The 14,222-nt window shown below is 37.1% G+C and overlaps 1 protein-coding gene across 3 annotated transcripts in view; it reads right to left on the reverse strand.

Annotated features, from left to right (window-relative positions):
• Positions 1-14,222, reverse strand: part of CADPS2 (calcium dependent secretion activator 2) — a 501,284-nt gene that overhangs the window by 310,822 nt on the left and 176,240 nt on the right. For all 3 annotated transcript variants that reach the window (XM_067564292.1, XM_067564291.1, XM_067564293.1), the window contains exon 5: positions 6,733-6,969. In XM_067564292.1, coding sequence (XP_067420393.1) covers positions 6,733-6,969 — 237 coding nt within the window. The remainder of the gene's footprint in view (positions 1-6,732; positions 6,970-14,222) is intronic.

Genomic DNA, 14,222 nt, shown 5'->3' on the forward strand with positions numbered 1-14,222 from the left:
AGAAGAGTGAGGGGGGATTTGATAGCGGCCTTTAACTACCTGAAAGGGGGTTCCAGGGAGGATGGGGCTAGGCTGTTCTTGGTGGTGGCAGATGACAGAACAAGGAGCGACGGTCTCAAGTTGCAGGGCGGGAGGTCTAGGTTGGACATTAGGAAAAAGTTTTTCACTAGGAGGGTGGTGAAGCACTGGAATAGGTTACCTAGGGAGGTGGTGGAATCTCCATCCTTAGAGGTTTTTAAGCTGAGGCTTGACAAAGCCCTAGTTGGGATGATATAGCTGAGGTTAGTCCTGCTTTGAGCAGGGGGTTGGACTAGATGACCTCCTGAGGTCCCTTCCAACTCTAATATTCTATGATTCTATGATTTTATCCTTTGGGGAAAAATCTCATTGTGATGACCAAAATAAATCTGGAATTTTAACTGTACAGAAAGCATGGTTTGCACTAATCTACATGTAAAATTTTGGCTAACTTCCTTTATTATTCACCCATTCCTTAGTTTCACTTTGTACCCCCTTGTCATTTTCAATTGTGACCCCTTCTCATTTCATCCTTGTAGACTGGTTCCCACTATCTTCCACACTTTTGAAATCAAGATGTAGGACCAGTTTATCATCTGCTTCCTAGATTTAGTCTTTAAATATCATTAATTAATTTTCTCTGGGTTTTTTGTCTTTCACAATTCTCAAATAGCTGTTCAGTGTATCTGACAAAGATTCCCTAATTTAACCACATCCTGCAGAAGTACTGACTGGATATTCTTAGATCCTGCATTTGCCACCATTACAGCAAAGGGTCTACTTGAATTAATCAGATTTCAGCATCAGGGCTTAAATCTATTAATGCAAATGCTATACCAGGAAATGCCAGCCTTTCCTTGCGATGATAAAAATGAGTAATAAGAAAGGCCAAAGTTTGTATTTGTCAATCCCTATACAACACCTTTACATGTGTTGCATTTAGAGTGCATTCAGCACATTTGAGAAATTTACACTGACCTACAAATGTGCAACTTGGAATATATTTTGGTTTAATTTTTTTTAACTAACTTAAAATAAATTTAGAAGTGTGTATATACACTTCTTAAACAATTGTTCTTTTTCAAACAACGTGTCTTTAAATAAAAAAAAACTTTTAATGCTGTTATTAGGGAAGCCGGTAAATGATCCTTATATTACAGTTGCCTAACACTTCCCATTACAGCCCCATTTCCATTTGTTTATAATTTGGCTGCTTGGGCTAAAAAGATTTCCCATGTCATGTACATATACATTTAAACACAAACATACCAAGCGTCTTCGATTCATTGTTAATTGGATACTGATGTAAATGCTGGGCTTTTATTTGTATTGTGTGTAGCCTTCTTTTAGGAGGACTCATGCTTTTTCACAGAGGAAAAATGTCCAAAATTTTCAAACATGGGTGTTTCAGCTTAAGTTCCTAAATTGTTTTCAGAGATGCTGAGGAAAATTGGAGTTGTGGGTACTCAGCACCTTTGAAAATGTCATTTTTGTAGGTATTTGAAAACTTTAGCCTGTACTTTTAGGTAGGTTTAAATTTTGGGCCTGTGAACTGGGACTGACTGTGCCTCTTTAAGGAACTAGTCTTTACCAGAGCTGACTGAAAAACAGAATTTCTGTCCTGTGGAAAATTGCAATATTTTGCCATTTAGATTTTCTCTCAATTCAGGAAGCAAAGTCAAAATATCAAAACTTTTTGCAGAATAAAAAATTATCATTTGGGAATGTTGAAATCATCCATTTGACTTTTTTTTTTTTTTTTAATTGGAAGTAAATGTTTCCCTTTCCCCTGTTGTTGCCATCTCTCTCCTTGTGCGTGAGCAACTATGGGCCCTGAGGGAGCTGAAGTTTCCTATTCCATCTCGATTTGTTTTGGAATCTACAACTCTTGTGAAGCACTGCAGCTGCTCAACTACAGTGAGTGACTACAGTGCTTCATGTGAGTCTGGCCAGGAGACTGGGACCATTGGAGAATGGAAAGAGGAGGGATATGGCACTAGAAGTCCTATGATGCATCACAGTGGCTCAGGTAAAGGAAGACATTCTCAAACGAAACATCTCTCATTACAGATCAGGCTGACATCCACAAACAAAGCACATTTGTTAGTTGGTTTATTTATTCATGGATTCATTGAGAATTCCACCTAAGTTGATCTATACCAGTGAAAAATTTTGGTTTTGATGAAACCCTGATTTAGGAAACCATTTCCTTTGAAATTTTTCAACCAGCCCTATTCTTTACCAATAATTCCGTCTCCGCAATTGTTTCTCCAATTTATTACTGTGGCTTCTACAAGTCAGTGGTTCCAAGTCTTTGGTCTAAATTAAAATCTTCAATAATTCTCTGCTGCAGCTATTGCATACACTTGACATGGCTTGGTGGAATTACTACGCCAATTTATAAAAATGGAAAGAGGTGAACTTTTGAAGAAATGCTTGAATCTAAACTGACTACATTTTAAAAATAATATTGTCTTCTGTATGGTGTGCACTACCCAAACTGTCAGTTTTGAAGTCATTAAGGAATTTGATTCATACACTGGACCTCAGAGCACAGTGATGGACGGACATTAGTAACAGTTTTCTCTCCATTTTTAAAAAAATGTAACATATTAATTTGGAACTCTCAAAATATGAAAAAAATGTGTGGACCATTTTCTTTGCTGTTAATGAGCCATAAAGTAAAATGCAAATGCACATTGAACACATTGGTTCTGTACCTGAACTGATAGTAGTAATTTATCTGAGATTGTTTGATGCAGGAGGTAGACTCCCAAGTTTGTTCCAGCTGATTTATTTTTAATAAGATACAAAATGATGGGACATCTCTGATATATACATGCACAGTGCAAAAACATGTCTAGCATTCTTGTAATTACTTGGAAAAAAGGGGGAGGAGGGGAAAGAGTAGGGTTTCCCCTCTACATGCAATCTTCATATGTAAAAGGCAAACAAATTTTTTTTTTGTTAAAAGAACAACCATAGTCCTTCATTCCACACACCAAAACAGCAGCAGTTCATCAGCTAGACAAGTACTCGAGTGGTTGCATTAGTGGTGAAGTACATAAAATAAAAGAGTTATTACATAAAATACTAGACCTCTCCCTTGTTTGCACCAAACCCACTTAAGAAAGTGAGTGGAAAGCCTGGAAATAGTACCATAAATGTCCACAGCAAATGTTGGTTGTGTAGCTCCTACAGTGCTTGGCAGACACTGAAAATGTCCTACCTTTATAAAAAAAGATTGCTTTTTACTGAGTGGATGTTGAGAGTTTAATAGAAATGTTGGTTTTCTGCAGTTTTCTCTATATTTCTAGAGATGGACGTAAATTTCACACCATGAGTGACATGATATTTGGGAAGGAAATACATTGAGACAACAAAAATCACGACAGCCAATAAATCTAAAAATCAGAAGAATTACAACAGCCAATAAATCTAAAAGATGCTCTGGTATGAGATGACGAAGACAAAATCAAATTATTTCTTGTAAATGCTCTATTTGGGGTGAACATAGTTTTTCCATTAGAAACTTAGCCAGCTTGTTTTAGTGAATTTACAAAGCTCTTGTAGCCTTTTCTGTCACTGCCAGTCACTTTACCAGATTAAGAGGTTACAGCTCATTCTTTGACAAGGAAAAAAGTTGATTACTTTTCTGAAGTGTTATTCTATGGATAGCATTTTTTCAGCATGGGAGACTTGTATTTTAAATGTTGAGCATTAAAAATCTGAAAGCCAGATTCTTGCCTGAGATAGATACATGCAACGTCCATATGCTCTCCTACTGCAGTAATTTGGACTCACGGTGGGTGCAGGGGTGCACCCATATGGAACAGATTGCTGCATCAAGTCCTTAGATTTTTCCTGAGTATTCTCAGATTGCCAGTATTTTCCTCAAGAAAACAGCTATTTCAAAAACTGTCTTCCCTGCTACTATTATCAATGAGCATGGAAGATGTAAATTGCAGGTTTATTTATATTACTGCTGAGTAAAATGCATACTTTGTTTGTGAACTTCTACAGCTTTGAATCCATAGCAGACCATGGACTATGTGTTAACAGTAGTAAGGCAGAGTTAAGGCAAAATAATTAAATTAAGAGAAAGAAAAAACAAAAGCAGACTTCTGACTTGCTTCTTTCTAGTTTTCCCACAAGGGAAATCAAACTGAAATAAATATGATAATGCTTTCCCAGCTGATGAGACGGATTAGGCAAAAAGACCAAACTGAAATTCTTATCCTTAACCTCAGGAGAAGCTATGTAGGTGTGCTGAAAGAATGGATGATTGGAAGTGAAAGCCAAAGTGTACGGACAGATTAAAAAGAATTCAGGAGTTGATCAGACAACCTTCACTTTCATTCCTAATTATGGCCAATAGCATTCCTATGTATTTAATAAATTAGCATGGAATTTATACAAGGTTACCAATCACAAGGAGAGACCGTGTAACCTTTTGTAACTTTTAAGTTAAAATGTTCCCAATTAATATCATGTTGTTAAAGTAAGGGTGCAATAAATCCAACTTAATGTTCAGGTTCATACCTCTAGGATGGTTACAGAAAATGTATTTAGTAGGGGACCACAAGGCAACATTTTGAGTGATACAACCAAACTTTATTAAAAAGAAAAATGATTAGTTAAACAGGCATGCAATTACTACTTACACAGCTGCTACTATTATACTCACACTCAGCGATGAAATGGTGCATTAATGGGGAATCAGTTCACTGATAACAGAGTGAAGTATAGCCTTATAACACTAGAACCTAATGGTACCCTTTGGATGTTTGGAGCTCTCTCACAATTTAGCAAAATTATACCTTCTATACTCTATTATAATCCTAATTAACATTAAATTGCCCTTTCTTATAATTATATTTCCTCCACCTTCTTATTGGCTTTCACACTACATAAATTAACACCTGCACCAATGTCCTCCCATACTATCAATAGAGATGGCATTTTAATAAAACATTTACAATTCTCAGAAACACCCATTAAAAACTATGCTCAAACCAGCATAATGGTAACGGTATCACAACCTTGCATCACACCCTTGCTAACTCTTACTTTCTCATAACACACTTCATCTGACTTTTCTCACACTAGCTACTTCAATTTCCCATACTCCTCTCCATTTAAACTCACTTAGGACCAAAACCTAACTTCTATTTATTTCTTAACCCAAGCTATTTTATAGGTTACAGCTCACCTGACAAAACAGTGATCCTGAATCATAGACTTTAAGGTCAGAAAGGACCATTATGATCATCTAGTGTGACCTACTGCACAACGCAGGCCACAGAACCTCTCTCAACCACTCCTGTAGTAAGTTATGACTAAGTTACTGAAGTCCTCAAATCATAGTTTAAAGACTTCAAGGTACAGAGAATTCTCCAGCAAGTGACCTGTGCCCCATACTGCAGAAGAAGGCAAAAAAAAAAAAAAAACCCTCCAGGGCCTCTGCCAATCTGCCCTGGGGGAAAATTCCTTCCCAACCCCAAACATGGCGATAAGCTAAACCCTGAGCATGTGGGCAAGACTCACCATCCAGACACGCAGGAAAGAATTCTGTTATAACTCAGAACCCACCCCGTCTAACGTCCCTTCACAGGCCATTGGACATATTTACTGCTAGTAGTCAAAAAATCAGTCAATTGCCAAATTAGGCTGTCCCATCATACCATCCCCTCCATAAATTTATCAAGCTCAATCTTGAAGCCAGCTAGGTTTTTTACCTCTACTGCTCCCCTTGGAAGTCTGTTCCAGAACTTCACTCCTCTGATGGTTAGAAACCTTTATCTAATTTTACATCTAAACTACCTGATGGCCACTTCATATCCATTAGTTCTTCTGTCCACATTGGGGCTGAACTTAAATAATTCCTCTCCCTCTCTTGTATTTATTCCTCTGATATATTTATAGAGAGCAATCATATTTCCCTTCAGCCTTCTTTTGGTTAGGGTAAACAAGTCTCCTCTTATAAGGGAGGTTTTCCATTCCTCAGATCATCCTACTCTCCTCTTATAAGGGAGGTTTTCCATTCCTCAGATCATCCTAGTAGCCCATCTCTGCACCTGTTTCAGTTTGAATTCATCTTTCTTAAACATGGGAGACCAGAACTACACACAGTATTCCAAATGAGGTTTCACTGGCATCTTGTATAACGGTACTAACACCTCCCTATCACTACTGGAAATACCTCGCTTGATGCGAGGATGGATTGCATTAGCTTTTTTCACAGCCACATCACATTGATGACTCATAGCCATCCTGTAATCAACCAATACGCCCAGGTCCTTCTCCTCCTCTGTCACTTCCAACTGATGCATCCCCAGCTTATAGCAAAAATTCTTGTTATTGGTCCCTAAATGCATGACCTTGCACTTTCCACTATTAAATTTCATCCTATTTCAATTACTCCAGTTTACAAGGTCATCCAGATCTTCCTATCCGATATCCTGATCCTTCTCTGTATTAGCCATACCTCCAAACTTTCCCCTTTTGCTCTTAGTTTAAAGGGAAAAATGTACATGCATTTGCACATAAACCCTAACTATCAAAAATATAAATTGTGCTCTGTTTAACATCTAAGTATGAAATTCTAAATATAAATACAAAAATGGGGAAGGACTAATCAAAAGGCAGTAGTAAGAAATAATATCCTAAAATAATTTAAATTATCATCAAATATTATGTGACATATTCACTTACCTCTAATGTGAATGACAGCACCACATCTGATTTTGACAGCTGAATCTCATTTTCATCTCCTATGTCCAGGAAAGCAGAATTCTGTGATCGCTTTAACTTCTGCAATTTAAATTCTGGGCCACCTTTAGACACTGGAAGACTTTCCAAATTTGCCATTAGCAAATTCACTGAAGACCGCAACTCTTCTATATACATGTTCTCCATTTCTTTCGCTACAAACTTTGGAAATTTTCTTTCCTTGAAAATATTTTTGAAAATTCAGAATATCATTAATTATGTCATATTATAAGTTTTGTTTAACTTGCTAAACAACTATCTATGTGCTTTCAGTCAGAGATAGATATTCAAAAATATAAATCTGAAATTTAAGGACTATCTAGAATTATACATTACAAATACTTGGCTTTGGAAATCTATCCTAATACATTGCTGTCTTTAGCTGGAAACAATGTGAATTGAATTAAGGAATTCCTTCAAATACATTAAACTGAATAGCAACTTGACTACAGAGAGAGAGAGAGAGAGAGAGAGAGAGAGAGAGAGAGAGATTGATTGATTACAGGTCATCTTCCAAAGGAGAAAGGGCCAACATAATTAATTCTACCTTAAGTTCAGTATGTGAGTACGTGCATGCATCTTACACAGTCTCTCTGCTCTATTTGTGTGTTCATCAACTGACTATATCCCTTTAATGTAATGTTCACTATAAATACCTGACTAGCTGACACAAAATTCAATTGTCCAATAGTAATTTTGCTATTAAAACTTCCTCATTTCTGGACACAGAAAGCTTCAGAAAAAATGTAATATCAGACTCTACTCTTATTTTTCTTTTAAATCATAATTTTAGATGACAATTCCAATTTTGCTAGAGAAAGGCTTATTTTAAAATGAAAGTTACAGGCGAGCTTTTACTCTGAGTAGGAGTTAGACAGTGTGTAAGCACTGCCAACTTGCACTGTTAAAAAAAAAAAAAAAAAAAACACCAACAAAAAGCAAAATACACACCCTACCTAAAGTCAGTAAGTAATGTAAAAACACTTTGAAGCCTATGGACAAAGAGAAACATTACAGCTTTCTATTAACCACGTGTATGAAACCTGAGGAATAGTACGCCCAATGTTTTGCTGGCAAAAACAGGCATCTCTCTGTTGAACTACACAAAATTCTCCATTACCTGTTTCTAGTAAGCAGGCTGAAAATGAGGGCCATTTAAAATCTTTACAATTGCTTTTTGTTACCTGTATCATGTATAAAGAATAAACAGGAACACTTTGCAGTTAAAAGACAAATTCCATTCACAAATCTCAAGTGCTTTAAGAAAATGTGGGTAAGCATTATGACTACTATTTTATAAATGAGACACAGAGCTTAAATGACATTCCCAAGGACACTAATTCAGTCAACTGTTTCAGTGAGGACTCTTGAGGTGTGGTCCGATGATCATGCTTATGCCAGGTAAAGGGAAATACCATGTTCATGTTAATTAAATAACATTTTAACGATTTTAACGATGAATGGTTTGAGGGCAACCATTAGAAGGCAAGCCAATTATAACCGGAAATATTGTGTACAAGTCTAACATTAAATTCAGTAGAAGCCACAAAAGGCAGTACACAACAGATTTTAGGTTTTTTTTATATATATCTTGCTTCATGACAGCAATAAAATTATAACAAGTTTAAACGCAGAGTGCATTTAAGCAAAGCCCTTTCCAATGCTTTTCAAATTGTAGATTACAAAATTACATGAAAAAATATTTTATAGGAATAACTGAAGCAATATTCCGACTGTATGTGGGAGGTTTTAGCATGTTAAAGAAAGAACATTAGTCAATTGCGTTAAATGATCTTTCCTCTTACTTTTTAAATAAACGTCTTCTGTTCTTCTATGTCCCCTATCCTTACTTGACTTTTTTACCCAGTCTTCTCTCAATTATTTTCAGTAAAGGTGATCTCCAAATGTCTAACACGGTGCTAATGCTCACTAGCAGCAAAGGTAGTAGTGGCAACAGCAGTGCCTATCTTTCAAATCAAGTCACATTTGTAAAATTGCATTGTGCAATAAGCTACTACTATGGATTAGAAAATTTTCTGCACTTGAAAAAGGATCCCGTCATTACCTACTTGCCCCCATCTAATGAAAAATATAATCTAGCATCCTCAGAATTATACAGGCTATGTTTTTTCATGATACATTCTAGAAGTCAAGTTGTAACAAATTTTGCTATCTGACATGTATTCAAGATATTTTAGAGCAATAAGGTTTCTGTGCTTATTAGCTCAATTATTTTTCAAACTCAAGGTGGGCGGTGTAGTATGGTGAAGATGATTTATGAATCCCAAACATTCTCAGACAGAGATAATGCTTCCTGCTAGGCTGTAATCACCAGAGCTATTATTAGGATTATTGCAACACAATGGGACAAACCCATGTTACTGGGCGGGGAGTGATAAAGTATCCTCTTCTGTTTACTTCCTCTGAAGCATCTGGCACTGGCCACTGTTGGTCTGACCCAGCATGGCCATTCTTATGCTCTTAAGCCCTCCGCTTTTGATAACTGAGACTGGAAGATCCTCCAACCTGGAAAATGAAGTGGGAAAAATGAACTCCCTAGAAGATATGCTGATGAATCCTGAAAGAAAAGATTGAAAAGGCTAGGAGAGGATGTAGGATATAGCGCAGGCTGAAATACTTGAAACCCAGGAGGGTTGGCTGCTGACAGACTGTTGACTCAGATCAAGGAAGTCAGACTCCAGCATAAGATACCTGGGCAGGAGAGACAGTACACCAAACTAGTCTGCTTAATGCAGCATGTAAGAACCATAATCCACCAGGTTGGGGAAGTCAAAGCCAGTTGGATGTGATACTGGCCACATCATCCCTTGTGTACCATTAGCTATGAAATTGACAAGCCTTAATCATGTCATTGGCTTGAGGGAACTTTGTTATGAAGAGAATAGTGATCTATATATTAGTTCTTCATGTCCAATGAAGACAGGACAAGAAGTTATGGTCTTAATCTGCAGCAAGAGAGATTTATGTAAGACACTAGGAAAAACTTTCTAACTATAGATCTATATCTAGATAGATAGATAGATAGATAGATAGATATAACTATATATAGTTAGGCTCTGGAATAGGCTTCCAAGGGAGGTTGTGGAATCCTCACTGTTGGAAGTTTTTAAAAAGAGATTAGACAAACACCAGTCAGGGATGGTCTAGGAAACTGGACTGTCTGACCTCTCGAGATCCTGTATTTCTATGATTAGTAACATGGTATTGCTTCTGCTACCAAACTAAATCAGCATAAAAACCCAAGTCAGATTTCCATGTTGAATATTCATATTCAACAAATTTTAAAAAGCCCTGCAAATTATTACTAAAAAAATTGAGCTTGTTTGTTATTTGCTCTCTTTATTTTTATTTTTGTAAACATAGAAAACTCAAGAATATAATATTTGGTCCCCTTTGGTCTTGCTGCAGGACATCTAGGTCTCAGAGCCCACAATATACATGTCTAACACTTTAATTGAAGGGGAAAGTGTGTTGAAATAAAGGCTTCCTTTATTCAAAATGCTAGGCAATGAAGTTAAATTGGTGTTAACAAAACAAACAACTTTTCACGTCTGACTCAAATTAAAATTAGTTAAAATAATTAGTGTTATAAGAATGTGTTTAGACTTTATGGAATGCTTGCAGGATACTGCATGTATCAATCCTACTTATGATGTCTGTATAAAGTAAAGTTATATTGAATGTTTCCATTGTAAACCTCTGTAACCATGTTACATATCACCCAGAAAAAGACGCATTAATTGAAGTAAAGTACTTGTCCAGCACACAAGATGGCCCATTGAAGTCAAATGAGGCATTGTGTAACACCAAAGGACAGCTACCTTATCGATTGCATTCCTCCCTCCAGGAAGGAGAAACCTGCGCATGAACTCATCCCATCAGCTTGGAATCTGAAGTGAAGATAAAAATCCCTGACAAAGAGAAACTTGGTCTCTTTATGTTGTCTGGACTCTGAGGGATAAAGATTCCTAAACAGAAGCATGAGATTCCTGTGCTGCTTGGCATGGGTCAGTCCTAAAGACATATATAGCTTATTATAGAAGCTTATCTTACCTTTTAAAATCTAAAACTAACTCATTTGTGTGTATTTGTTTCCTGTTTTAACCTGGTAAGTAACTCATTTCTTTTCTTAGTTAATAAATCTTTAGCTAGGATTGGCTACAGGTAATGTCTTTGGTTTGAGAGCTGAGTATAGTCAGGAGCACCGGAACCATGGTAGAAGTAGGGGGGTCATGAGGCCCTACGCCCTCTCCCCCTCATCCCCTGAGGCCCTGCCCCCTTTGTGCCTCACCCCCTCTCCTCCTCTTCCCCCCAAGGCCCCGCCCCTTGGCCAGACTGGAAGTCTTGGGCCATGGTAAGAGTCACCCAGGGAGCCTTTTATTTACTTATTTTGATAGTGGTATATGCTATGTAAAAAAGCACTAATTTAGGGTTCTGCGCTATAGGGAATTATTGTTTCTATTTCTGTGTGTGGTTCTCTGAACATTGTATCCTTTCCTTATGTCTGAGGGATATTTGACTAGCCCTGGATCACATATAGGACGTCATATATACATATATGAGCATGCACACACACTTCCCCCTCCCTCCAAGATGCCACATCCTACCTATTGAAGTATGTTAAAGTACTTGTCACTCCATTCTTACCGTGATAGAAAGGTGATAAAAAGATACAAAATAGGTCATTAGTTGATAAAAAGAGTCATCTATGCTAATGGGTCTTAGTTTGCAGCCTTCCTTCAAGTTGTCAGAATACCCCCATAGCATTTAGTAAATCTCCCTCCTGTCCTATCCCCACCCTGTACACTGCAGGATGCAAGGGTCACAGTGTAAAGCTGTTTACATGAACACTACATTGCTCTGTGCAGGGGGAATTCTGCCCTAGCTACTTGCGGATCCTGTATGGTCCCTGTATGCAGCCTGTGACCTATCAGTGCCAGAACCAGGGCCAGAACTGGTTCCTATGTCTCAGGGACCAATTCACCCATTATTGAAATGCAGCATTTGTTTGCTCATTCTGGAGACTGAAAAATAACAGAGTTGAAACTGGGAGAGAAATTGAATAGGCAACATATGATTAATGAGCTGGAGTTTGGTCAGAACTCTGGGACTAGCATTTCAACATTACTGCAGTACTACTATGACTTAAATAATCTACAGAGCCCATAATTATTGCTAACAAACCTCAGACTACATGAGTGTTTCTTTATTCTGCTGTTAATGGGATAGTTTTTATTGTGAAGTATTTATAGGAAAGCAAAAAGCTCTCAGTTGTGGCATGATTTGCTAATACAGATAAAAATCTATTATACCAAAGTATACTTAGAACTTTGAAATTTGTATCAGTCAACTGAAAAGATATAATAAATATCATAGTTTGTATTCCTGCATGACTCTATCCTATCCTAGATCAACATATTTCTAACATTCTTTAATTCACTAGTTGCTGTAGCTTATCTTTTTTTGATAATTATATAACAGGTATATACATTATGAACTCTAATATCAAAATCATTATGTATGGTTTTACAGAAAAAATTGGTCAGATCTTCAAATACCGTGTGCTGGGGAAACTTGAAAAATATTTATATTGATCACCAAAGACTGTAGTTCTGTCATTCTTTTTAAGCTATATCACTGCTAGTAAAAAAGCCGGTTTTCAGGGAAATAATCCGTATTTCCTAATAAAATATTAAAGCTCTCTGGGAATTCCTTATATATGACATACAATTCCTCTGTGTTAAAGAAGCCAGTCTTAAATTGTTATTGTAATGGAATGCTAAACTGTACTATACCATTCAGCCAGTAGGTGGCACTGTGTGTAAAATACCTTTTTAAAACTAACTTCAGCCATATCTTGCAAAGCATAATAGGATCTTAAGATGAACACAGCTGGTGAATGTAAGCAAGCTCTGTGACCATTCCATACCTGGTACAGAAGAACACAGCATGGTGTCAGGAGTAAACTAAGAATAGAAATATAAGAAAAACAGCAACAATCGTTGCAGACAGAAGGAACAAATGCAACAAAGGTTGCGGGACCTTATCAATGTGCCACTCTTCAATGCCCCAGAGAACTTCAGTTTTGACAAACCTTCACAATGGACAGACTGGAAACAATTTATCAAGATTTTCATTGCAAACAACTCCACAAAGAAATGGGAGATATACATGTATTTTATTTAATTTATGCTATGGGGAAACAAGCAGAGCATATCTTTAAATCCTTTGATTTTACTGAAGAGTCACAAAGTTGACTGTGAAAGAATTCTGGCTATGTTTGAAGCATATATTATAGGTCAGAGAAATATGGTTTAAGAAAGAGCATGTTTTCATCTGAGAATTCGAGAACCAGAGGAAAATGTTGAATGTTTTATAAAAGCTCTGCTTACATAGGCTGAAAACTGTGATTCTGGGAATGCAAACCTGAAAATATCAGACAGGCTGGTTATTGGGTTAACTGATAAAAACCTTTCACAGCAGCTACAAGTGAAGAGAGATTTAATCCTAGCCACAGCTATACAGAATAGCAAAGCAGTCAGAATTAGTCAAGCAACAGGACAAAAGACAGGAGCAATTTGAAAAACCTGAAACTAGTTTAAAAGCTATAAACAGACACTTGAGTGTTAAAAGTCATTGAGGCAAGAAGAGAGAACTCCCAGGTTAAGAGGGACAATTTCCAGCCTATATGCTTAAAGTGTAGGAAAAATCATATCCCAAGAGATGATGCATGTCCAGTCAAAGGCACACAGTGTAATACATGAATGAAACATGGACATTTTGCAATTGTCTGCCACAGCAAAAAATCAGGTAGCTGACTCCTATTACAGACAATCAAGAGCCATTGTTTCTGGGATCTATCACTTGTCTGCCTGGAGAGTGAAACTGAATATTCATGGGAAGAGAGTATTGACTTTAAAATTGACTCAGGAGCTGATGTCACAATCCTTTCTGAAGGGACTGACAATTACTTTCAACCCCTGAAGTCACCTGACATGGCTCTCACTAGCCCTGGAGGTGTTCTAAACTTATGGGTCAGTTCACCACAGAAACTATGTGCAGAGACAAAAGCTATGCATTCTAACTGCATGTGATCACAGGATCATAGATCAACAACCTTCTCAGCCTCAGTGTGGCAGCCATGATGGGCCCAGTGAAAACGGCAGAAGAACTCTGTGGACAATTTGATAATACTGGCCTTTCGAAAGAAGATCCAGCGCAAATCAACTTAAGAGACAATGCTGAACCATACAGTGTACAAACTTCCCTACTAGAGAAACTTTGGAAAAGACTAACTGCAGGTTTATGTGAATTCAGAAGACATCATTAACTGTCACAGTGGACTATTTTTCCAGACACATAGAAATAATATATTTTGAAGACATAACATGTTGCAGTGTTATCAAGAAATT

The sequence above is a fragment of the Emydura macquarii genome, unplaced genomic scaffold, assembly GCF_026122565.2.
Source record: "Emydura macquarii macquarii isolate MOO-44397 ecotype Brisbane River unplaced genomic scaffold, CSIRO-AGI_Emac_v2 contig_2636, whole genome shotgun sequence".
In the NCBI taxonomy this organism is placed as follows: Eukaryota; Metazoa; Chordata; order Testudines; family Chelidae; genus Emydura; species Emydura macquarii.